General features: G+C 34.8%; 1 protein-coding gene across 1 annotated transcript in view; it reads right to left on the reverse strand.

Annotated features, from left to right (window-relative positions):
• LOC118181484 (uncharacterized) overlaps positions 1-26,148 on the reverse strand; it is a 137,651-nt gene that overhangs the window by 45,094 nt on the left and 66,409 nt on the right. The window contains exon 4 of the mRNA XM_085812369.1: positions 4,521-4,687. Coding sequence (XP_085668495.1) covers positions 4,521-4,687 — 167 coding nt within the window. The remainder of the gene's footprint in view (positions 1-4,520; positions 4,688-26,148) is intronic.

Raw genomic sequence — 26,148 nt, forward strand, 5'->3', positions numbered from 1 at the left:
TATATGAACCCCTAGGGGGCTATACGTTAACTAATTGAAATGGAAGTTCAGATATTGTTAACTGAAGCTCGAGATTGTTATGTTCGTCATTGTTGTCAACAATTTTCCGCGTGCAATGCGTTAGCGTCTCCGAAGGTAGGCATGTTGAAAACCAGTAATTCCAAGAAACGTTTCTTTCCCTCTCCTGTCTTGTGCTGTCACTGACCCTTTACAATTGCAAATGTTTTACGTCGGCTATTTTCGTCATACATGTATCATTCCAACGTCATTTACGGTTTTTCAATGCGTTGATCAATTTGAGCGAGAAAAAAAGTGGGCGTTGCCATTCGAAAATTTCAAAATTTGTCACTGTAACGATCTCGAGTGCATACCTTCAAATAACAATAGCTGAAATTTCATTTCGATTAGTCGAGCGGAAAGGCTTCTAGGGTTTCACATATCGGGGAAGTTTTTGACCACCATGTAGAAATTAGAATCTCATGTACATTGACAGGCTTATAAAGGTAGAAACAATTTAAGAAATTTATAATGCTTCTTAATTACATATTGGTTATTTGTATTACTACGCTTTCCATGGTGGAAATTTTTGAAAATATGAAAGTACTTCCTTGTTTGCGAAATTTTGAAATAATTGTATGTATAAATCCTTGAGCGGAGACTGTTTCACGAAATGAATTGCATAACATATTAGGCTGCGAAATCTTTCTAAAATTTTAGTGTATGTGTGTTGTGATAATGGTAAAGCCTCGAGGGATATCTGCCTAAGGGAAAGGGATGCCTTCGTGGAGGACTTTTTAAGGGGAACTGGCTCGTATACACGTTACACGTGGGGGAAAACCACGAAAACGCCCATGCAGCCAGCCTTTTCGCGGGATTCGAACCTCGGACCGAACTACCAGTGTTCAGCGACTCTACCGCTCGGTCGCTGGTGGGCTAAAATTTTAGTGAGTACTGGCTTCGATGGCAAGCACATCAGGGAAAACGATGGTGCTAGATTCAAGCGAATACTGGCTCTAGACTAAAATTAAAACCCTTTCATGCACTGACAGAAAACTTATAGGCAGTATACATCCCGGGAAGACACATTAGGAATAAAGGTAAGAGTTAGTTTGTGACACTGTAATTGAGTTTAACTTGCCAATTAAGTTTTTACATCTTTCCTTTATGATTCATTTCGTCACGTACTCGTTCATTTCTAAGGATTATGCAAATATGAGGGACAATAAAGTTAGGAAAATAATTTCGTAATCGTATGAGTGCATTAGATCAATATTTTGGTTGTACGTTCTGCATGCTTACCTATTACTTTAACGAACGCCGCTGCTCGAGGGAACCAGGATTTCCAGACGATTAGCTTTGGTGGGAAGTTAAAGACTTTTATAGAATTTAGTTTGTTCGACCAGAAAATTGCAGCCTTGATATGAAATCAATTACACTCATGTCCATAAATTAAGGATAATGCAAAATCAGGCAAAAGAAGAGTTAGAAGCAAAACAAATTTGACTTATTTGTAAAGCTTATTTATTAAACAAAAGGTAAAGAGCAAAAAAAAAAAAAAAGATGCTATATGTTTGATATTATTAAAAAAAATAGCGATTTTTTCTCCCTGGAGTAAATTACAAAAAAGAACTATTTACAAAAAACCAATATTACATGGTTGGTATGATTGTTAGTACATTGTATGTCTCCCAGACGATGCAATACAATCCGTACAACACCTAGGCATGCTGAGTATCAAATTATCGATCTGATCTTAGGGGATATTACACCACTCAAAAAGCGATGCTCTCCGAAGTTCCGGTAGACATGTAGGAGGAGGTTGATGGGCTGCAACTCGTCGGCCAAGAATGTCCCACCCGTACTCTACTGGATTCAGGTCCGGTGAGAATGCTAAGCCAGTCCCATACGGGTGATATCCTCCGATTGAAGGCATTCGCTTACGATGTTTGCACGGTGAGGACGGGCGTTGTCATCCATAAACACAAATAGTGCGCCCATGGCGCCCCGAAACAAACGTACATGTTGTTCCAGAATGACGTCCCGATAGATTTGGCTTGTCATGGTTCCGATTTGAACATGCAGGTCAGTTCTGGAACCCAGAATAATTCCACCCCAAACGAGCACTCCTGTACCACCGTAACGCTGTCGTTCAATGATGTTTTCTTGGTGGTAACGGGTACCTGGAGCTCTCCATATGAAAGTCCGGCGAGAATCAGACTGAAAGCTAAACCTGGACTCGTCGGAAAATATCACACAAGCCCACTGTTGCGGTGTCCACAATGCATGCTCTCTACTTCAGGCTAACCGCAGGCGACAGTGAGTTGCAGTAAGTGGAACGCATCTGACAGGTCTACGAGCTACAATTACAATTTAGTTCTTTGCGCAAACTTAAACTGTAGTTGTTTTACAAATTGAACCATGCACCTACATTTTCTTTCGTAGTACTTGCAGACAGGATAATACATACATAAGTACAAAACTGAATATTAAAGTGAAAAACTAACATGATACTGAATACAGAAATACAGAAAGCTGATCCTTAATGCCTGCATACATAACACTTAAAAATGCGTAGGTAATACATGAAAACTAAAACTAAAACTGATCATTAAGTAATGCTATGTAGTCTAAATCCTAGCCAAGTACGAACTGACCTTCATAGTACATGCAGAGAAGTAATAACCCTCACGAATAATGAAGTTATATTTTCTCCCTTCTTTTCGCATGCCTTCGTGTTGCTATTGGAAGCATATTTTAGAGGTCCTGGTTTCGAGTCCCGGCGAAAGCATTGCACATTTTTAACGTGTTCGTGCTTCAAAATAACCTAATGACTCTAAAAAGTAAAATAAAGTTAGGTTGAAATTTATTTGTTTTGTCTTACTGTTCTTGCCGATATTCAATTCATTTTTCACTGATAACTCGCATTAAAGCTTTTCAGTCATCCTGAGAGAAAAGAGTTAGATTTGAAGTAGTTAGTTAGAATTTCCCATCCCCTCGCCCTACAACAAGTCTGAAAGGGTAACGCTGACAAATCACACTTCCAAGAGCATACGAGAATCTGACTACCGGCTTCTGTAACCGGCTTCTGTCTGTACCGGCTTCTGTATGTGTGTCCACAGAAGGGCAATATGTATGTAGGTAGAATAATTTGAAGAGCTTTTTTTTACGCTTCTACGAAGTAAAAAGGAAGTATTGTAATCGCGAAAAGTTTCAGGCAGCATATTTCAACGAAAATATACATTTTGACCGCTATCGAATGCAATTTAACGATGTTTTTGCCTGATATCTGTACGTAAGGACAGAATAAAATATTCTTTTCCTTCAAAAAAATTATAAAACTGCTTTAAAATTAATTCTGAAGAGAATTTTTCGTGGCGTCTGTACGAACGTATGTATGTACGTACGTATCTCGCATAACTCAAAAACGAGTAGCCTCAGAACGTTGAAATTTTGTATATATGACTACTATAACATGTAGATGTGCACCTCGTATTTTGGTTGCAATCGGCCGCACCAAACGTATATAAATATATTTATATATATATCCACTCTATTACCCGGCTCAGTGATCTCAGTTTCTTTACTCTTATATGTTTGTAAATTGTACATTTTTTTTTCTTTAAAAATGATTGAATTATATTGTTTTTATCTTCCGGTTAAGGATTTTATGTCTTTAGTAAATCTGTGTGCAATATTTTTAGAATTATCAGCAATTTTAAAGTTGTTTAATTGCCGCTAAGCCTGTTTTAATGGCGGCCATTGATGTTCACATTTGAAACAGGAGACTAGTGGATTTGTTGCCAATCTAGAGAAACTTAGCTTCGCAACAACAAAGATAACGCATTCATTTATTATTGCCAATTAAATCATGCTTAATTCTTTCTGGAATTTTTTCGAGGAAATAAGCGTTTGAGATTTACTTCGTAATTTTTAGATATTTTGAGTTTTTATGTATTTTTGCCTTCTCGCGAAGTAAGAACTGAATTAATTAAATGAGAAATACTCAATCGTCTGTGAAAAATTGTTTCTTTTTTGTTTTATTTGCTTAATTTCTTTTATACATCGTTCTAGCTTTATTATAGTATTTGAATAGAACATGTGGCAACGATTAGATAGTTCTTTAAATGATATACATTTTGTGCATTATCAGTTATAATATGAATGAAATATAATACTGTTAAGTAAACCTAGCGCCAGAGTGTCGCTATGGTAAACAAAGTGAATTTTAAAGAATGCATTTATTCTATTGTGGTTTATGCGCTGTCGGTGAAGTAGGTTTAATTCAATCTAATAAGTTTAAATAAAATGCAAGAAAAAATGCGTATAATTTAATATTCCGTACAAGGAAGTCATGTGGTGTACACATCAGATTTTTTTAATATCACACCCCTTAATGCAGTTACGTTGTTTCACACTCCGAAAGATTGTACAGGAACTTAAATGTCATCTTACGCGGTCTTAAAATAATTATAATGACAATTAACGATAAGGTGTAACTTTTGATAGTATGAATCACATACCAGCTTCGATAAGATGTTCCTTTGTGGGAAACCTTCTCTTTACGGCCATGCTGATGGATCTCAATACAAGAACTAAAGAAAGGTTCAAGTAACGCATCAAAGTTCTCCGTACGACTCTGCTGGATTCATCAAGTCCTGGTATGTACATTGCAACAATGTTCATCAATCTGAAACAAACGAAAGAGAGTTTATGACTCTGGTAATCATAATGAATAAATATTTACTAACTTGAAAGAGACGAGACATGCAGTTCATTGTAATGCTGTAACACATTCCATTTAAATTCATTAACCTGAAATATTCATTAACCTGAAATAAAAAGATGGATGCCATCTCAATGTGTTTGTGTATAAGTTTCCAATAACCATATTTAGTTCAATAGAAATAAAAGATGTCAACCTAGAATTTCGATACTGTGCAGCATTATAAAATTAAACATCCTGTAGGAAGTAAAAGAAGAGTAAATAAACGGTATTAAACTGAATAAACGGTATTTTTAATGCGATCTCCAGGTTCTTGTACTTATATTTGGGAATATTCGTTTTGAAAAATATGATTCGTTATTTTACTTTTTCATAACATTCGTTATGAAAAAATAAAATTATAAGAACTTTGACTCTTGTTTGTAAAAAACTAACCAAGATGTTTAATTTCAAAATTTACAGTTTTTGTATGCCATTTTTAACTTGCCTCGAGAGTTTGGTTAATTAAGTTAGAAAAATTCGAGTGAATAAATTAAAATGAAATGCAGCAAAAAATGTATAAAATTTAATACGCCGTGCAAAGAAGTCATGGGGTGTGCATATTAGATTTTTTTTCTTATAACTGCAATGTAAGACGAGATTTGAATTTTGTTGTGGTAAATTCCATTCCGCCTTATTCTGAGGTAACTCATATTCAAACCGTAAAAGGGCCAATATTTTTCAATACCTGTAATACCGCAATGAATACTCCTAGTTTCCTGTAATAACGGCAGAAAATTAATTTTGTTTCATTATAGTATCTATAATAAAATATATTGTTACGAATTTGATATTTAAAAAGCTAATGTTAGTTCAATTATAAATTAAATGGTTTTATTTCTCGCGCAGTGCAGCGCGTGACGAATATTAAAAGAAAGCTAAGCCGGAAAATTGAAAATACAAGAGCGCGTGCATTAAATAAATAAATATCTCTTTTTGATTTCGAGAAAGTGCTGGAAAATTCCAGCGCGTGATTTTAAAATCTTATAAAAGGAGGAAAACATCTCAGTTCGTAGTAGTTGCTTAGTTTATTGTTGTTTAGAAAACTGCTCTTGTTGATTGTAGCGAATTCGCGTATTAGTTTTCTTTAGATGTTTTGAATTACGTTCTATTGGACATTTGAGTAGTTAAAAGATAACTACTGTGAGATATTGTAATACTGCATGATAATTTGAGAAAATTTAATCATATTTGTTGTGATAATAATAAATTTTTGTTCATTTTTCATCGGATTTGTGCATTCATTTCGTAACGAACCCGTACGCATGCAACAATATAAAATAAACTATTCATTCACATTTTTATTAAAATAGAAACCAAAATGTTGGTAATAGCTTGTAGGGTTTATATTTATTTTAACTAACATTTATTTTAAGCTATCTTTCCTGTCAAGACTTTACTTTCCCCTAGAATTGCCAATGCCAGAGTATGTAAATTTTAGTAGAACGTGTAGAGTATTCAAATTTTCAGCAGAAGTAATTTGAGTTAAATAGAAGGAAAGCGAGTTTGTAGGTGTGCTTTCTTGATTTACGAGCGTGAAGGTTGCTAGGTAGAAATTTAAGAACCGCGCGTTTCGGCCTGTGTGCCTACTTCGGCAGTTAGTTGAATCTTTCAACTTCTTATTCAGAAAGTTTGCTGAAATCTCAGCTGTATCTTAGAAATCGGTTAAGTTAGTCACGTTTATAGAGCCTCGTAGGTAGTGACTTGTTATTTATTCATTTTTAGTTGTACTTTCTTATTTTTATTTAACCGCCGGGTCGGCGTAGTTTGTGAGCGTCAAGTGAACGCATCTGTAACTTCTAAAGTGGAATAAAAAGGGAGTTAAACCCTTCTTAAGAGTTTGTGTAATTTCAAGTTCATAGCAGTCACTACTACTGTTGCGGGCAAGTTGGGGGCCACGCAACACCACAAGCTAAAGACTTATTTTCCCACCAGTGGGCGAGTGGATAAGCCCACTGATGATTGCTGATAGTTCAAACCTAGCTCAAATTCTGATGAACGACTATGCTGTATGAATGTTTTCTAGTCTTTGCTTATTCGTAACCAGCCAATTTTGCACAGAAAGTCCCCCACAAAGACCCTCGTCTACTTTTCCTGAATGAATTACCAAATCGAAAAGTTGTTTAACTATTAACCATTTAAATTATTTATTATTCAAAATCAGATAGGAAATTTAGTATCTCGTATTTTATGTAATTTTCAGTACTTATTATTACTTAATATTTATATTCAGTCATTAAATTTATAAGAAATTTCAAACAATAAAGTATTGCAATAGAGAAATATTGAAGGAAATCAATTACAAAAATTTATGTATTTTATTCGCATCAAATTTAATATTGCAAGAAACCGAAAAGATATTTAAAGCATTGGAATCAGGAGTTGTAACTGCGCATAAAGCTACGTTCTTAAAGCAACTAACCTGCGTTCGAACCACGACAAAATGTTAGTCTTTGTATGGCTTTTCTCATGTGTATAGTAAATAGAAATTAGTTTCCTTTAAAAAGCCCTCTATGAAGACACCCTTTAATTAGGCAAATAGTCCTTGCATGCTTTGAATGCCTTCGTATGAATTAAACAAGCAAACAAACGTATAAAAGTATCATCACTTAATTTAAAATTTATGATGTTTCTGGACACTAAGCATCTACAAGTTTTAAAAGTAAACGATGAATATAATTTAGTTCAGGCATACCAAATGCCGGAATTTGAAAATTGACTTAACGAATATTTTAACATTGCCAGTTACTGTGATAGTACCGCGATAAACTTCAAGAAATTTAAAATATCGGGTTTTAATGCAAAAAGTCAACAACAGAATGTCACCACATCATGCTCCACTAAAATTCATAAAATTCCTTCGTATCTATATAATTTTTTTCGTCTTCCTCGTATATAATTAATTAATAAAATTCCTGCTTTTATAATTAATAAACATATTTTTCATATTTCATACATCACAAACATGTTTTTTCCAATTTTCATTGATTTCACATCATTGTCTGTATGTCACATCATTGTCTGTATTGTATTGTAATCCATTCATCTTACTCACATTTATAACTAATAAACCCTTTTTTCATATTTGACGCATAACAAGATAATCGTTTTGTCACTTTTCATCAATTTTACGACTTGATGGAAATGTGACTTTTCTAATACAAACATTCCATCTCACCAAATTACAAGCAGGCATTAGACTCGACTTTGAATTTCAATTTTTCGAAGATAATTACACTTTCTTGAGCTTAAACACATTTTTTTTTTACAACACAGAAATAAGTGTGACTTCATTTCTTCTCTCTGAACTGACCGTTAAAGTTTTCAACTGTGCACTTAACCAACATGAAATATTCAATTTTGTCAGCAACAACAAAAGTCCTTTCATTTGACAAAAGAAATGATTACTTTAACATTGCATGTCATATTCCATACCATCACGTGTCAACTGTGTGAGATTAAATGCCATTTACAATACATGATTTTTAATTCAATCCATCCATCACTTCTGGGTAAAATCTTCAAATATACTTAAACAGGACTGGTCCTAATATGCCTATTCTACCATCAGTGCTATTTCTTCAAATATAGTTAAACAGGATTGGTGCTAATATGCCTACTCTGACAATAATATGACAATAAAAAGATTTTAATTAGGAGGCACAACAAATTTGTAGGAATTTCCTTTTTCATTGTATATATATGTCTTGATTTGATCAAACTCATCAGAAAGTCACCCAAATTACACATGGCATTGCATGGAGATGTGTAAATCTGATTACATCATTTGCAATCAATTCAGTATCTCTTAACTAGAATGCTAGTATTTTACTGAGCATTTCTCATCCACAACAAGCACCCTCTTTCCACTTCAGAATGATGTGCATGTAATTCCATTAGTGGTGACCATGATTCCATTAGGTACTAATGTAGGCACTGTGAAGGTTTAGTACCGAAAATTCAAAAACAAGGACTATGACATTCAAGAAGTAGAGCGCTCCGGCTGGCCTACTCATGTATGAGGCCTGCCTGCGAGAATTTGTGGAAGAAGATCAGTATGCAACGACTGAAGAGCTTGCCAAGGAGTTAGACCGTTAGCTACCGACTATAAGCTAGTAGTAGTAGTTGACTCAAGCAGATAAGGATAGACGTGTTCGTGTTTGCTCGAATATCAACACAAGGACAAAAGGCTAATCTTTGGAATATGGTAACCGGTAGTTTGGCGACATTTTGGTAAGGCGATAAAGGTTACTAGCTAGGACTTTAGAAGTGTACATGGATAAAGTCAAGAATGTGCACAATGCCATTTTTGTGCAATTCTGGGATGATTTTTTAAGTGAAAATAGGTTGACGTGCACATGGACTGGGATGTTTTTTTAAGTGAAAATAGGTCGACGTGCACATGGATAACGCGTATGTGCAATTCTTAAAAACGCGGCAAGCAGTGGGCGATTCTGCACTTTCTCCCAATTTCGCACCTTATCTTCGTCATGATTAAGCACTTTTGGTCCATAAAAGTTCTAGTATAAGCGTAATTCGGATAGCAGATTGTTGGAAAAAAATGTTGAGTTAAAAAACTAAAAAAAAAAAAAAAAAAAAAAAAAAAAAAAAAAAAAAAACATGCCTTTAGTTTTTGAAAACAAAATGGCGTCCAAAACAAAACTAGCAGGTTGCTGTAGCAGGGTTGGTCGCCAAAGTTTCGCCAAAAAATTTCCAAGTTACTTCCAAAGATTAACCGGACAATATTCTGGACCGGATCGTCACTTGTGATGAAAAGTATTTATTTCAACAACACAGACCGAAAAAGAGGGAGCCGCAAATCGCAATTTAACTAACAAAAATATCATACTTTTTATCTGGTGAGATTGCCGTGGTATTATTATCCACAAAGAGTATCTGGGAAAAAGAAAAACCCTCGACAGTAAGGTGAACGACGAGATGCTAGTCCACGTTGACGCTGCTATCAAAGAAAAACGTCGAACTGAGTTCCAGCGCGAAAAAGGTAATGTTACATCTGTATTCACCGGCTGGAATCTGTACGCACTCGAATGGGATCTTTTGCCGCACTGACCATATAGTCCCGACAATGCTCCTTCGGACTTCTACCTTTTTCACACCTGCAGCTACATCTTGCTGGTGCTATCTTCCATTCTGCACAGAACGTCCGAAATGAGGTTGATCTGTTTTTTTGGACTCGGGCCACCAAGTTTCTGGGCTTTCTTTAAAAAACTACCAAAATGTTGGAAGAAAATCATAGATTTGGATGGTGATTACTACAGATGTCAGTTTTGATTTTGATATTTTTATCGTTTTCTGTTAAAAATTTCCATATCTTTGTTATTTGAGAAGTATGCTTCAAATTGATTTCACAAGATTTTAAAATAGAATTCGGATTTGAATTCAGTTAAGTATTCTGAACACTTGGTTATGCTGAACTGTATATTATTCATAATTAAATATAAAAAGTAAAAAATATTGAAACTAATTCAATCTATCTTTAATTTTGTCCTGCTTGAATTAACTTCTAACCAATAAATGCAGTATTTTAACTAAAAATATAATGCAGATCTTTTTTATTTTAAAAGTACATGTGCTCTTTTCCTCCAAAAGAGGAAAATTCTATCCCATTCAATAGCCTAAAAGAGGAATTTCTTATGTTTAGAAAAATTTTATCACAGTTACAATGAGAGGATATTTTCTCGCTGTTAAGTTTCAAATTGGTACATGTAGCTTTTTTGAAAAAAATGTTGTGCATGTGTTATCTTTTACTGGAAAAGATCCCCTATTTTTTTATTTTCATTTATTGAACTGATTATTTACTAATAGAGTCTAATTACATTTTTTGCAAAACTACCAGTTTAATATCAGAATACCTAATGTGTGCTTGCTGTGGTATTTAAAAATAACATTACCTATGTAAAACTAAAGTCTGTTTTCTCTTGCAGTAATTATTTACTTTTTTTATTCTCAATTTAATATCTCTTTTTCAACGATTAAAGACTCGCAGTGAAAGAAACAAATTCAATAAAATAACAAAAATTTAATAAAAATGTAACAGTAATTATATAAATAATTCTGAAACAATCTTAACAGTATTGTTTTATATTGTTACACACAGGGGGGAGCTATATTAGGCTAGAGTGATTCGTTAAATTTGTGTTCAATTTGCAAGCACCTTGTTCTTTCCCACCAGCAGTTGAGCAAGATTGAGGCTTTCTTTGAAAAACTACCAAATCGTTGGCAGAAAATCATAGATTTGGATGGTGATTACTACCTGTGATTACTGCTTTCATGTTTTTTTTTTTTGTTTTTGTTTTTTTTTCTGACTTTATTAAGAACATTTTTTCGCGAAAACCGTTCGTTACAACCGGATAATAAAACAATTATGCAGCATATTTTCCTTGGTCAAAAATTACCAAACATGACAATTCTCTCTGTAAAATATGAATTTAAGTAATGAAGTAGAATTTCAGAAAAATATTATAGGTAAAGAAAATTAAATTGTAAAAAAAGTTGAATAAATTAAGTGAAATAATTTTTATTTTAATTACTTTATCATTAAGACAGATTAGTGTTATTTTCTATTTTTAAATAGGTGTTTTTCAACCTTTTTTAATTTAAAATCTAAGTCAGCTGTAAATCATTTTATTCAAAAACTGTAAACTATCGCATCATTTTTCTGAATGTATAAAGCTATGATTAAAACTATCATAAATGTTAAAATACTTTAATTTAAAATAGTTACCTTTGATGAATTATAAAAGTGTATCCCCCATACACACACGTAGTTAATTAGACTTTGTGCTGGAGGCAATATCTAGGTATAGCTCTGGCTAAGAAGTAAAAAAGTTTTCTTCAACTTTCGATTTCGTGCGAACTTAGTTCTAATACTTTAAGACCCACCGTGTATATTTTAAACACAAAGTTAAGAAATGTTTAAAAGAGAGTTATTTTTAATTACTGATACTGCAGTTGCTTCTATGTATAATGATGCATCTGTGCATCTGTGCATTTGCATCTGTGGATATATTATATCACATAGTCACATGAAAGAAACTTTTTTAATGCATATGGGAAACAAATCATTTGCAGAACTGCTTAAAAATGTTTAATATTAGAAAATTCCTTAAAAAGTGATAAAGCTAGATACTTTGATGGAGCAAATTTGATGAATGAATTAGAAATAATAATAAATCGAATTCCAGAAAATCCCTTTTTAATGGATATCCTTTAATTTTTGTATATGTCATACATATACAAAAATTAAAATGTAGCATTCTAAATATGTATATTCCTCAGAGAATTTCTAGGACGTTTCCTATACTGGTAAATTCAGAAAGGAATTTTTAAAATTAAAACATTTTAAAAATTCCTTTCTGAATTTATTGATACTATTTTCTGAATTTTCTGAACTTTATTGATACACTCGCTTTGCGATGACTCAGACTTTTGATTTATCTAAAATATTTATAAAGCATGAAACTGTGAATGAAATGAACATTAATGAATTAATTGTAAACTTCGCCAAATTAAAAGCTTGAAATTACTTTTTGTAGCTAAGGTATTCAATGGCATTCAGATTATGCCATTGAATGAGTACTGACGAGTGGCGTAGCTAGGTTGGGACAAGGGGGGACATCTGTCTCTTGGCCCAACATCCAAGGGGCGCCAAATTTATGTTACGAATTGTCTTCTTATTCAGGTGTTAGAAATAAATGGTTAGTAATTTTTTTAATGTTCATTAGTATGTTCTCTTAAATATCCACATGTGTGTAAGCACGTGCTTGTGCAATAGACGATGCATACAACGCATAAACTTTCTTTACCCTAGCTGCATCAGATACTCTTGCGACGTCCCTGTACCGAAATTTAGTATTTTAATGTAATAGTTAATGTAGTATTTTAAATAATTTGAACGTAGTATTTATGTAGTATTTTAAATAGTTTTTAAGATACTGAATTTAACGAGAAACTTGTATTGCGCTCCAGGCGACAGCCTTTAGATCGCTTTTTGATTAAACAATGTTAATGAAGCACTGTAATATTTAAAAATGGTGCTCTCAAATGTGCACACGACTAGCACAGACTTCAAAATAGATTTTTAAATCATGCATAACATTCATATTATGCCATTGAATGAATACTGACCAGTGGGGTAGCTAGGGTGGGGCAAGGGGGGACATCTGCTCCCTGGCCCAACATCCAGGGGGGGGGCAAATTAATGTTACGAAATTTAGGATGACAGTTTTTCCTATTTTTGTCACACAGAAAGGGGCTCAAAATCTTCAGCTGACCCTGGGCGCTGAAAACCGTAGCTACGCCTTTGATACTGACGGAAGCAATCTGTATTTATCATATTTGTTGTTTTATCATTTGCCAGTAGTTGCTAGTATCAGTTTTTGGTACAATGTTGCGAGATTATACACTAAGGGCTCAAGATTACGATAAAAATACTGTCATTTTATAGCAAATTGTGAGAATTAGGCACATGTTTTGAGAATAAAGTGCTTATGACATATATTCATAGAATGAAAAACTTTATTATTTCTCGTTAATTGACACTTCTTTGAAACTTCCTAGACTAAAAATACACCCTAAAAAGTGGCTCCATCTCGCCGGAAACAAATGCACTGCTAATTAATTGCATCACTCGACGCAGGTTTATCGTAAAAATGTTGTCCGTGTAAAACCATAGTAACTGCATTTTAAATGAATGTAAAATTAGTCTAACTGCTTATGGGGCAAGACGAAAGCTATAAAGATACTAGAGCTATAACTATCAGTTCTCTCCCCCCTTTCTATCAGTTTTGTATACATCATTATTAAATTGTCCTTGTGAAATCATCCCTGCTTCTAAAAATTTCTGATATCATCATCTAAATTCAAAATGCAAAAAGCAGCATAAAATCAGCAGTTTTTAAAGAATTTTACCGAGAATTAATAATTTATTCATATTTCTCATTTTTAAGAACATTTGTTCCTACTGATCCATAAATGCCACGCGCTGATTTCGTTAGCTTTGCGTCTAAAAGAGACAGTTTCGCCAAAGATCTCAGCAGCAGGGAAATCCCTAGATTCCATTCTTCCTGTTTCCCTCCCCCTCCTAAAAAAAAAGAAGAACAAAGTCTTCAGGTTATCATGCAAATGAACTCTGGAGATCCTTTGGTATCCATCCAAGATGACTGTGAATAAAAACGGGAGGGGGAAAGAGACCGAATTTTAGAGACTCACTCGGAGTTGTTTAGAAAATAGAAACAGACAGAAGATTATTTCATTGGGCGTGTCGCCAGGTGCTTGCAACTCGACGTCCACCTCCGGTGATATTAACTGAGTACACGAGCCCTTCTACTATTGGTTGCAAAAGAAATAATAATCTGTTTTGCAAATAATAAGCGTATTTGTATATTTCAAGATTGAATTACATAAACATATATAAGTAATTCAGAACACTGAATTACATACTCGGATGTAAGAAATTCAGAATCTGTACAATGAATGTTATTCTGGAAACGATGTGTACCTGCCTAAGAGGATTTCGTGGAGGACTTTCTAAGGTAAATTGCCTCATATTCAATAAGAGGCTCGTGCGACCTATTTTTTGGGGAAGAGCCCTCTGTTCTTTTCTTTTGTTTATATTTTTTCCAAGGGGAAACTGTCTTGTGTGTCATAATACCATTTTGATAAACATTAAATTTAATTGCGAAAGCATAAAATAGAAGAGTAATGCTGTAATGTAATATTAAGATGCTGAAATGGTTCTAACAGAGAAGCTGCCAAAATGCATTGTAATTTATTTCCTCTCTCCTTCGGTGAGGGCACTGCTCCTTTTTTCACATCTCCCGCATTATATATATATATATATATATATAAACTAATGACTACAGTGGCGCCCGAACTAGAAAAAAAAAAAGGGTGTTGGAAAATAATTTGTCACCACCAGAAATTGGCGAATGGGTCTCCTAATCCCCAGTCGCCCTTTAAAAGGTGGGGGTATATAAGATATTTTCTCCCTCCTTCCAGCATGCCTTCGTGGTGTTACGGTAGCATTCTCGGCGCGTATTCGAGAGGTCCAGGTTCGAGTCCCGGCGAGGAGATTGCTCATTTTTCATGTCTCATGCTTCAAAGCAATCTAATGACTGTACGGCATATTTAAATTTCTATTGTGTAAAGAATGGTATTGTCAGTATGGAGGTTATCGCTATTAGTAGCCTTGAAGCTAAATAAGATTTTAGCTCTATGAACAACATATTCACAATATTTTCTTTGACTATACAACATACATACTTCAGATTTAACAACAATTTCCTTAAATCGAAAACTTTTAAGACGATTCAGACATAAACTTAAAGTGAATAAAATTTTTTAAAACAATGCTTGGCCCTTGAGCCTTCGCAAATACCAAGAGAGGCTAAAGAAGAAATTAATATCTAGCATCTTGTTGGATACCTTATTTTAATTAACGAGTTACTATAATTTCAGTCTTTACCATAACTTCTCCTTTTCGTATTCCTCACCGAAACGCAAATTAGTAAGTATTTAAGTTGGGTGTTTTGGTTTCGAAACAGAGAGTGTTTCTGGCATTGCGTGCGCGCTACGTGGTTAGTTCTTGCCAGCCCTAACGGTTGCAGTTATTCTGCTTTGCTGTCTCTTGCTGCCGACGCTTTAAATCTGATGTGCCAGTAAAATTATTGCTCCAGATTCTAGAGTACCTAATAGTTTAGTCTTTGACTACGGTTGCACGTCGAATTTAAATTTGACCAGCAATACCTCAATTACCTGTGGTTCTACGGAGGTGCTAGCCTAGCTTCTACCTGTACCTGTTCTCTTTATTTGCATCAGCACGAGTTGTGTTTATTATAGCACAAGGGCAAGCAGACCCTTATGTTCGAAGCTCTGCTTAAATAGTAAAAAGGTTTCTATAATATTCTTAAGCCTTTTTAGTTTATCTCAGGCAAATCGCTTCATGTGTGTTAGGTTTATAAAACTAAAACAGCATTAACAGAGCAAGAACTGAAATACATAGCATTAGAGAGAAATTTATAGCATTACTTATAAAGTTTTTGGTATAAACTGTATCGCATGATTAAATTTATTAGATATTTATGTACTTTTTTGCGATATCTCACGATTTTAATCATTTATGTTTTATTTTAGAGATAAATTTATTGTAATCCGTTCTTTGGTTATGTGCGAATATTTGTAATTTCTGATTTTGTAGAAAGTAAACCCTTTAATTAATTTAACTAGAATTCGATATTTTGTTTTTTATAACGTAAAATTCGAGTCCATTGTTAAAATTTTCATTCATCCCTTCTCATATTCATGATAGGGTATAAGGTATAGAGGGTGCACTCAGACCCTCCTGGCCACGGAGTTGAAAAGAGAGTGACCCCAAAAGGAAATTAACAAATACAAATATATAATACAAATACAAATACAAATGCAAATAAGAACAACATATAACAAACACCCACGAACATGCAAACAAAAATTAACTCAAAAGGCAACAGATCACAATTCCATTTACACTTCGATTTGCACTGTTAAATTTGAGGACATCTTGTGCAAAAAGTAAAAGAGCTTTAATATCAAAATTATCACTATATATAGCATTATCAATTTTATAAAGCTTCCTCTGATCAGCAAAGTTACGACATTCCTCCACGAAGTGTTTCGCGTCTCCGATGACATTGCAAAAAACACAAAGTTCATTATTTTGTAAATTGAATCTCCTTAAATAATAGGGGAAATCTCTCGTGGGTCGCGAGAATATGGTTTATTTAATTTGGAAACAATATTGTTAAAAATAACCATTTAGTTAGAAATTCTAATAATTTTCATGTATACTTTATTTGTTGGTGAATTTTCCATTTATAAATATAAAATTTCTTCATATGTGTAATGGCCACCTGTTTCGACCTCAAATTTCAATAAATGGAAGAAGATCCGTATCTAAGGCTGCTTCCTTGGCCAAACAGTCTACCCTTTCGTTTCCAATATGGCCCAAATGAGCTTTGATCCAGTGCAGTTTTACATCTAAGTAACCATTCGAAGTTTGTAAACAATTTTTGATTTTCAAGATAATATGATTGGCATTGTCTGGGCGGAAGAGAGACAGAATAGTATGTGTAAATATTAATCACATTTCGAAAAACAACACATTGCACAACAGCAGAAAGTAACATGTCTGCAGGAATCTCCTGTACAGTCCGTGATATGTTATCCTTCAACGTAGCCAGGTCCTGGACCCTCCTTGATAGACCTTGGACTTAAGGTAACCCCATAGCCAGAAGTCGCATGGAGCAAGATAAGGCGACCGAGGTGGCCACGCAGTTGAAAAGTAGCGGCTAATGACTCTTTCTGTTGTGAATTTCTGTCGTAGCATCTGTTGCACCCGTATAGCAACGTGTGGAGGGGCTCCATCTTGCATGAAAATGATTACCCCCTGGCATTGTCTTTGCTGAAGTGCCGGAGTGACAAAGCTGTTCAACATGTGGCGATATTTCTCTCCGGTAACAGAACAGGTTTCTGGTCTTGTCGGGGTAATGTTCTTATACAAGAATGGACCTACGATAAATTCCGCTGTGAACCCACACCAAACAGTTACCTTTGGTGAATGTAAGGGAATTGCTGTGACTGCATGTGGTGAATTGTCATCCCAAATTCGGCAGTTCTGGGTATTCACAGTTCCATTCAGGTAAAAGTGGGCCTCGTCTTCCCATAAGATTTTCCACGGCCAAGCATCATCCACCTCCATTCTGGCAAGAAAGGTGAGAGCAAAAGTCAATCCCTTATCATGGTCTGGGGTACAGTAACTCCTGTACACGGCTGATCTTGTACGGATAGAAGTTGATAATCTTTCGTAAGATTTTCTATACCGTACTGTATGGCATATCCATATTCCATAAGGCATATCCATAATAATATGTAATTTTATTACGTATTAATTTGCATTTGTTAACACTCTATTTTCTATTACTCAGCGCCAAATATTCCCCTAGCGGTGACTTTTGGAACTATTTCTTTTTCGCGGAATCCTTTGTCCCCCGTCTTGTTTAATCTTCCTACAAAATGTGGCGTCATTCTCGCAAATAGATCGCGCTACAGAACACTGTGAGCACTGTCAGTTTAATTATGGCCACCCGGTATATCGTATGCATTTGAATCAGCAATTTCTTTGTCATTAAAAGTACCTAATTCTTTTAGAAGGGTGCAATAATGCTCAAAAATATATTTTGTGACAATATAATCATTATATATTTTAAAATCAATTCGGTTGCTGCGTAATAACAATTTATCTAAAAAGAAATATATTCATGACATACATAGGGGGAGGAACATGGAAACATCCGTACAACCAGCTCTTGAGATTTAAACCCAGGTCAAGGTCGCACTTCACCAGAGTTCAGCTGTTTTATCCATTTAGTAGCTGATAGGCTTGATGCAGTTTGTGTCCATAATTTTGGCACTTATGGCATTACGTGGGTTCTTCGGGACTGGTTTATACAATTCAGTAGACACCTGAAAACCCCAAAACTACTATTTGTTATAAATTATCTTGAATAGGAACATTAGGATATAATCTTAATTCTTCGTCATAGATTTTTCTTATTTGCTTTGATAAAAATGCTATTACTTTTTTGTCCGAGTTTCTCTTTCGCATCCGTTGTTACTTTCTCTTGAGTAGTGTTTTTATTACTCCTTTAAAGTTCATTTCATCTTTCTTCTTATAGTTATGAAAAGATGTTTCTCTTTTAGCAAAGCAAAGGGCTTTTTTAGGCTGACAGAAATCTTCTATGCTGAAAACTTAATCCTTAGTTCCAATCCAATCCATTCTGGTGATATTTTGTAAAATAACTTTTTAGTGTGTGAGTTTCTTTGTTATGTAGCAACCTGAACTGAGGAAAACTTCAAGCTCACTATGGTGTAATTATTATGTTTTCTGATAGTTGTAACCCACCAAGGGTTATGAAAGTAAAATTCCTCACAGAAGGATGGCTTTCCAGTATGTTACACACGAAAATTTCTGCCAGATCCTGATGGATTCAATTTTGGGTTGGATGTGTATTGGAAAAATAGAAATCAAGGTACAAAATGAGAGGGTCATTTTTCAATAATAATAAAAAATACCACTTATGAATGGCATTGTGGGACACTTTATGGTTTCAGGACAGAACACTAGAACTTGGAGAGTCAAAGAAAGAATGGAAACATTCCCAAAATTCTCTTTTCCTTTAGAAAAGTAGGTTTCTGAGCGCCAACAAAAAAGAAATCATGGAGTCGCAAAAATGATGAGAACATCAGGCGTCTGTCGAGCACATATTAGGCTGCATGGTTTGTGCTTTATCAAAGCAACTTTTTAGTGTGTGAGTTTCTTTGTTATGTAGCAACCTGAATTGAGGAAAACGTCAAGCTCACTATGGTGTAATTATTATGTTTTCTGATAGTTGTAACCCACCAAGGGTTGTGAAAGTAAAATTCCTCACAGAAGGATGGCTTTCCAGTATGTTACACACGAAAATTTCTGCCAGATCCTGATGAATTTAATTTTGGGTTGGATGTGTATTGGAAAAATAGAAATCAAGGTACAAAATGAGAGGGTCATTTTAGAATAATAATAAAAAATACCACTTATGAATGGCATTGTGGGACACTTTATGGTTTCAGGACAGAACACTAGAACTTGGAGAGTCAAAGAAAGAATGGAAACATTCCCAAAATTCTCTTTTCCTTTAGAAAAGTAGGTTTCTGAGCGCCAACAAAAAAGAAATTCGTTGGATACAAAAATGCTTTGATAAAGCACAAACAAATAGGTGTTAAAATAAAAAATAAATGAAAATATATTACTAAGTATATTAAAACTACGACTAAGTTTCTTTCTCTTGTTGTTGTCATTGGCTTTCCTCCGGTTTCTAACAAAGTCCAAAAGACCGTTGACTCTAAAACAGTTATAACAAATCAAAATTGATTATTATAACTAACGTAATAAAATAATATATTTGTATATCTATTTTATTTAAAAGTAAAAAATTGAAAAAATACTGCCATTTTTAAATTTTATAACATTCCCCAATCTACTAATTTTTTTTCTGTTCCTGGGAATTACGTACTCAAACTTTACGAAATTGAAATTATTTTCAAGCAATTTTAGGTTTTCATAAAGGTGATCGACTTCGAAAAAAATCACTACTACTAGGCCCACCAGCGGCCGAGCGGTAAAGTCGCTGAACACTGGTAGTTCGGTCCGAGGTTCGAATCCCGCGAACGGGCTGGCTGCATGGGTGTTTTCGTGGTTTTCCTCATGTGTAACGTGTATACGAGCCAGTTTCCCTTAGAAAGTTCTCCACGAAGGCATCCCTCCCTTTAGGCAGATAGCCCTCGAGGCTTTGCCATAATCACACACACACACTAAAACAGTCGAGCACAAGAAGGGGATTGGAATAAATATCCTCCGTAAAGAGAACCATGCAGCCTAATATGTGCTCGACAGACGCCTGATGTTCTCAGCATTTTTGCGACTCCATGATTTGCGATGTTTGCGTCTCCATGATTGCCTTTAGGCACATAGCCCTCGAGGCTTTGCCATAATCACACACACACACTAAAACAGTCGAGCACAAGAAGGGGATTGGAATAAATATCCTCCGTAAAGAGAACCATGCAGCCTAATATGTGCTCGACAGACGCCTGATGTTCTCAGCATTTTTGCGACTCCATGATTTGCGATGTTTGCGTCTCCATGATTGCCTTTAGGCACATAGCCCTCGAGGCTTTGCCATAATCACACACACACACTAAAACAGTCGAGCACAAGAAGGGGATTGGAATAAATATCCTCCGTAAAGAAGACCATGCAGCCTAATATGTGCTCGACAGACGCCTGATGTTCTCAGCATTTTTGCGACTCCATGATTTGCGATGTTTTCAGAGAATATAATTTCAGATAGGTAAGGGTGGAAAAGGAGAGAGCCAAAAGGCCACCCACAACCCTCCTTTGCTAATCTGTTCGCCATTTCGTTGCCATAAAGATCCACATGAGATGGGATCCACTGAAAATAGATATCATGATGCTGAGAAATTAAGTGTAAGTTTTATAGAACAGAGAGCTACCGCTTCAGATAAGAACCATAGATCTACAAAATCCCTCTTTTATAGTATATAAGAGGTCTCGACTCCTAAATTGACTGTTGTTTTTCCCCATGTGTAACGTGCCAGTTTCCCTTAGAAAGTCCTCCACGAAGGCATCCCTCAGGCAGATAGCCCTAGTGTGCTTTGCCATAACTAAATAAACCAAACCAAACCATACCTAAATTGACTGCTATCAGTTCACTTATGAAAACTGAGCAGTGATCTGGATTACGTTGACCGAGTGTCATTTTAACTGGGTGGGGGAGGGGTCACAAATGCTGCTAACTGCATAGTCAGAAATTTTGCTGCAATCTGTGAAGATCTTAGTAACATTTTTAAGGATATTGTCTAATACCTCCAAGGCCAACTGTCTGAGGTGGTCATTAATAAAATCTTCCTTACTTATAGGAGCGGAAAAGTTTCAGCGAAAGTGAACTCTGGAGAATCCATCCAATGGGTACAAACAGCATTGTAGTAAATGGGGCTCAACATTGCAAAATAGTAGGCTCTTGAAATCAACTAGGCCAAAAAGGAAGTTTTTTTTTAAAGTCTTTGTCGGTTTTTCCATTTATTTAGGTATGCTGAAGATTTGTTGTATTAGCCATAACTAGAGAGTTTGCTAAAGTATTTAACAAGAGCAGCTAGTCTTCTAGTCTGAAGAGGCTGTAAATCAGCCACGAAAAGGGCTATTTCTATGGGGCAGCTGTGCATCAACTCAGTAATAATACGCCCAGAACTTAATTGAACCTTTTCTAATTTCTTCAGGTTGGAATCAAAGGCAAAGCATTAAATGGGAAACCCGAACTCGAGTATGGGAGGAATGAGTGCCAAATAATACTTCTGAGGGTAGTCTGCAGAAAGTCTGCTATCCATACATAAAGTATTTTCTCGAAGGTTAAAAGGGTCGTGCTTCCAAACACTATCGAAATCCTTTCGTTCCTCATTTTTTTCCTTCGTACATTCATGGAGGTCTACTGAGTTCAAGTTGAACCTAAATGTGTACAGACATTAGGTTATTTCGAAGCAGGAGACATGAAAAATGAAGAGTTCCCTCGCCGAGACTCGAACCACGGACCTCTCGAACACGCGCTGAGCGTGCTGACCACTACACCACGAAGCCATGCTAAAAAGGCGGGATAAATACCTTATATACTCCCCCTTTTAAAGGGCGACTGGGGATTAAGGTACCCCTCAGTCGGCCATTAAGGGGGAGAATCGTCATTCACCACCTTTTAGTTCGGGCGCCACTGTAGAGACATTTAAGTTATTTCGAAGCAGGAAATAGGAAAAAAGAGCAATGCCATCGCCGGGAATCGAACCACGGACCTCTCGAATACCTACCGAGCGTGCTGACCACTACACCACGAAGGCACGCTAAGAAGGCCGAAGAAATACCTTAGAAATGTTTGCCAGTTAAGTTCATAACCACTGGTTCTTTAGAAATTAAGAATCTGTTTATCTTCCTATTATAAGGTCCTATTATAAGGTTATTTATTACCTTATAAGTCTGTTTTCATCTTCTAAGAGCAAAGAAAGTAATAGGTTTGTGAAATCACCAAAAACTCTTGTGTTTAGACCTCAAACTGCTTACATGGAGCGGTTTTTAAGTTCGTTATTTAAAGCCCATTACAAATTATTTTATTCGTTATAATATCTGGTTATGGTTCATAATACATAATTTAAATTTTATAAATTATTATTTTCAGCAATTTTTTAGACTATATAACACGTTTGATTCAATTCTCTTAAGCCAAAAATTATTTTGATATTGTGTAAATCGTCGTGAAATTTACAATTTCATATTTCATACGAGCAGTTTTTAAGATTCTGTCTAAAACTTATCAGATTTCGTATATGTAATTTTTGAGTACGTTCTGTAAGTAAATGTCAGATACGAAAATCGAATATTTCGTCTTTAAAGGAATTGATATCGAAAAACCTTATCCAAACAAATAAGTAAATAAATAAACAACTCAACATTCAAACATTTATCAGTGGCTCTTAAAAACATTATTTCACTGCAGAGATTTAAGTGAGATGTATTAAAACATGTTCAGAGAATTATATATTGAGACCTTAAAACCCTTTAAATATAGTATACATCCGTTGCTTGAGAAACGCCGAATTGATCATTGATTACAAAATGTCATTATGAGACATTTTTGAATGCAGAAGACAGAAAAAACTAGTTGCCTTAAATGAAATGTAGATTTATTTATAATACATTGAGAAAGAAAAACAAGTTTTGAAATTTTTTTATAAAAAAAATTAGAAGAAAAATTTTTAAAAGTAGTTTCGACAAATGAAGGGTAATTTCCTAAGAAAATTGGTGGTAATATCGTGGCAATTGACTGCTGAAACGTTAGCAAACTTACACTTCTAATGGTTAAAAAAAGATGCATTGTGAATCTAAAAATGTTACCTAAAAATTTCCTCTTGAATCCAAAACCAAAAGTTAGTTCTGCCTGTTAATCCGATAACTTAGGTTTATCATTTTGTCAGATGTTATAAAACATTATATGACATAAATAACGTACCGCATCTCGATATAGTGACTTCAGCCATACACTGCAGACAACAGCGGAATTATAAGGAAATTTAACAGGTGGAAATGTGGTAAAAATTTTGTAATGGTACAGTGGGTAAATATTTTGCTATATAGACATAAATCTCTGCAGAATTTTCTCACAGGGTTTTAGCCCTTTTTGAGTGTTGAAAAGAATTATGAGAAGACGATTGTACGCTGCACTGTGAGGTTTCTGAATAGATGTCTTGTCAGACTAAGTGACATAAATATTTTGCGAGATCGATCATGTTCTAAAAGGTCTGATGCAACTATAGATTACAGTTAAACATTGGGGCATTTAGACGGAACATATTAAAAACATCATAAGTATTAATACCATTTATTGTCATAAAATAGTACCAATAATCTCTTATCTTATCTATCTGTTTATCTATAAACTTCAGTATTTTGTACAATAAACTTCAGTGAGTTTGTAAAGACATTAGGTTTATTTCGGAAGTAGGCAAGATGAAAAATGAGCAACCTCCTTCGCCAGGAATCGAACCACGGACCTCTGGAATACCGGCCCAGCGTGCAGAACCACTACACCACGAAGGCACGCTAGGGAAGCGGGAGGAATACCTTATATACTCCCCTTTTTAAAGGGCAACTGTGGTTTTTAGGTTACCCAATCGCCAAATCCTGGGTGTAGAGAAACCTCATCCAACACCCTTTCAGTTCGGGCGCCCCTGTAGAGATATTAGGACTTTTTGGGAAGCAGGCAAGATGAAAAATGAGCAATTGTTTTCGCTGGGAATCGAACCACGGACCTCTGGAATACTGGCCCAGCATGCAAAACCACTGCACCACGAAGGCACGCTAGGTAAGTGGGAGAAATACCTTATAAGTTAAGACGTTCAATTAATATATATATTGCTTTTTTCTGCGTTCGTGTCAGCAAAGTGTCTCGTCTGCTTTTTCATAATCTGAATAATATGATCCAATACAGTCTGCGTTAATGTTTATAAAGGGAAATCTAAATTCAACATATCAGAGAATTCTGATAATGCGTCTGTAGTCTTTTTAAGATCATTCGATGAATGGCAAATTACTGTTATTCTTTGCATCTTTTCGTTTTTAATTTTCCGGTTCGTTAAAAACATCTTTCTCTTATCAACCATAATTATTTGATTTGCTTAACAAAATAAGCCATGAATAAGATACCTTCCTGACACCGTACTGATGAATTTGTTACGAACTTAACATATACTGACGGTAATGGAAAGCAGTTCAATTATTACTTGAATGAACAAATATAAGAATAGCATAAAACGTTATTAATTGTTTCTTAGACTTAGCTCTTTAGAAGAATCTGGGCGTAATCCAAATTTGACTGTGCCATTGTCTGCTATTCAGAGTAAGACCTTGAATGCACAGTCATCAGTCGACTGAAAATATGGGTATCTTGTTTGTCTCTTTTGCAAAAGAGTATCAGAATCTAGAATACATTTTTGTCACGTAACTTGATACTGGGCATTCAGAATTTTGTGTAGAATTACAGCATCCCTTGTAATGCCATTCTGAACACAATGCGGTTGTCGTATTTTCTCATTCTAGAGACAATATAGAGTGATCATTTCCGTTATTGCCTTCAATTCTAGATACCTATGTACTTTTGTAATTATTCATTTATCTATTGCATCCTTGAACAGTTCTCAGAGTGGTTTTGATTGTATTATTAAGAGATTCTTTGGAATCGATAAGAGGCCATATTCTTCATAACAAATGAAGGATTTCAAATAAAGAAAATTTTACCAAAAATAGGAATATTTGTGAAAATTCCTAAGTCGATACTCTTGTATGCAAACTGCATGTATAGAGTGAGTTTAAGAAGTTTTAGGACTAATTTTTTTAAACAAATTTTAGAAACTTACCAAATGATAATTAAGAACAGAGGTGGGCTACGGACCAATTGCGGCTTTTTTTTTATTGCTTAAGGGGACTCATACACGTTAAACACCTCATGATCTTCGAATATGTGACTGTTGCAAGAATTTGGATATTTTATTTATTTTAAAAGCAATTACTTCCAACTTTATACAGTTGTCTACATAATATACCTGCTTTGGAAACTAGTGACCAGAAAGTTTGTGTTGCCTCAAATATTTTTGTAATTTAATCCTCTTTGTGACAAAATATTTCGCCATGTTTCCACCTTGCGCGCATGATATTTTAAAAATGGCTAATGGTATATACTTGAAATTGGATGTAATTCTTTATATGGGCACTATTTTCTAACTGAACCAACAATCTGATGAATATTTTAATATTGAAAAATTTTATGGACGAAAATATTACAAATTTTTTTTAATAAAATACATTTTATAAACTCAACTCCAAATAAAATAAAAATTTAACACGAAATTTTTAGAATTTTAGTTTCACAGCAGTTTCCAAATGCTATAAAAGCTATATATTAAATACGAAATTAAATTATGAAACATAATATTTTAAACCGTGCGCGCAAGTTGGAAACATGACGAAAAATGTTGTCACAAAGCGGATTCAATTATAAAAATCTTTGTGGCAACACAAACTTTCTGATTACTATTTCAGAAAGCAGCTATATTATGTACACAGCTGTAAAAATTTGGTAGTAATTGCTTTTAAAATAAATAAGTTATTCCAATTCTTGCAACAGTCACCTATTCGAACATCTTATGTCCCCTTAAGGTGTAGGAGTCCCCTTAAT

The sequence above is a fragment of the Stegodyphus dumicola genome, chromosome 1, assembly GCF_044657685.1.
Source record: "Stegodyphus dumicola isolate Sdum_Otavi_A_Nest chromosome 1, ASM4465768v1".
NCBI lineage: Eukaryota > Metazoa > Arthropoda > Arachnida > Araneae > Eresidae > Stegodyphus > Stegodyphus dumicola.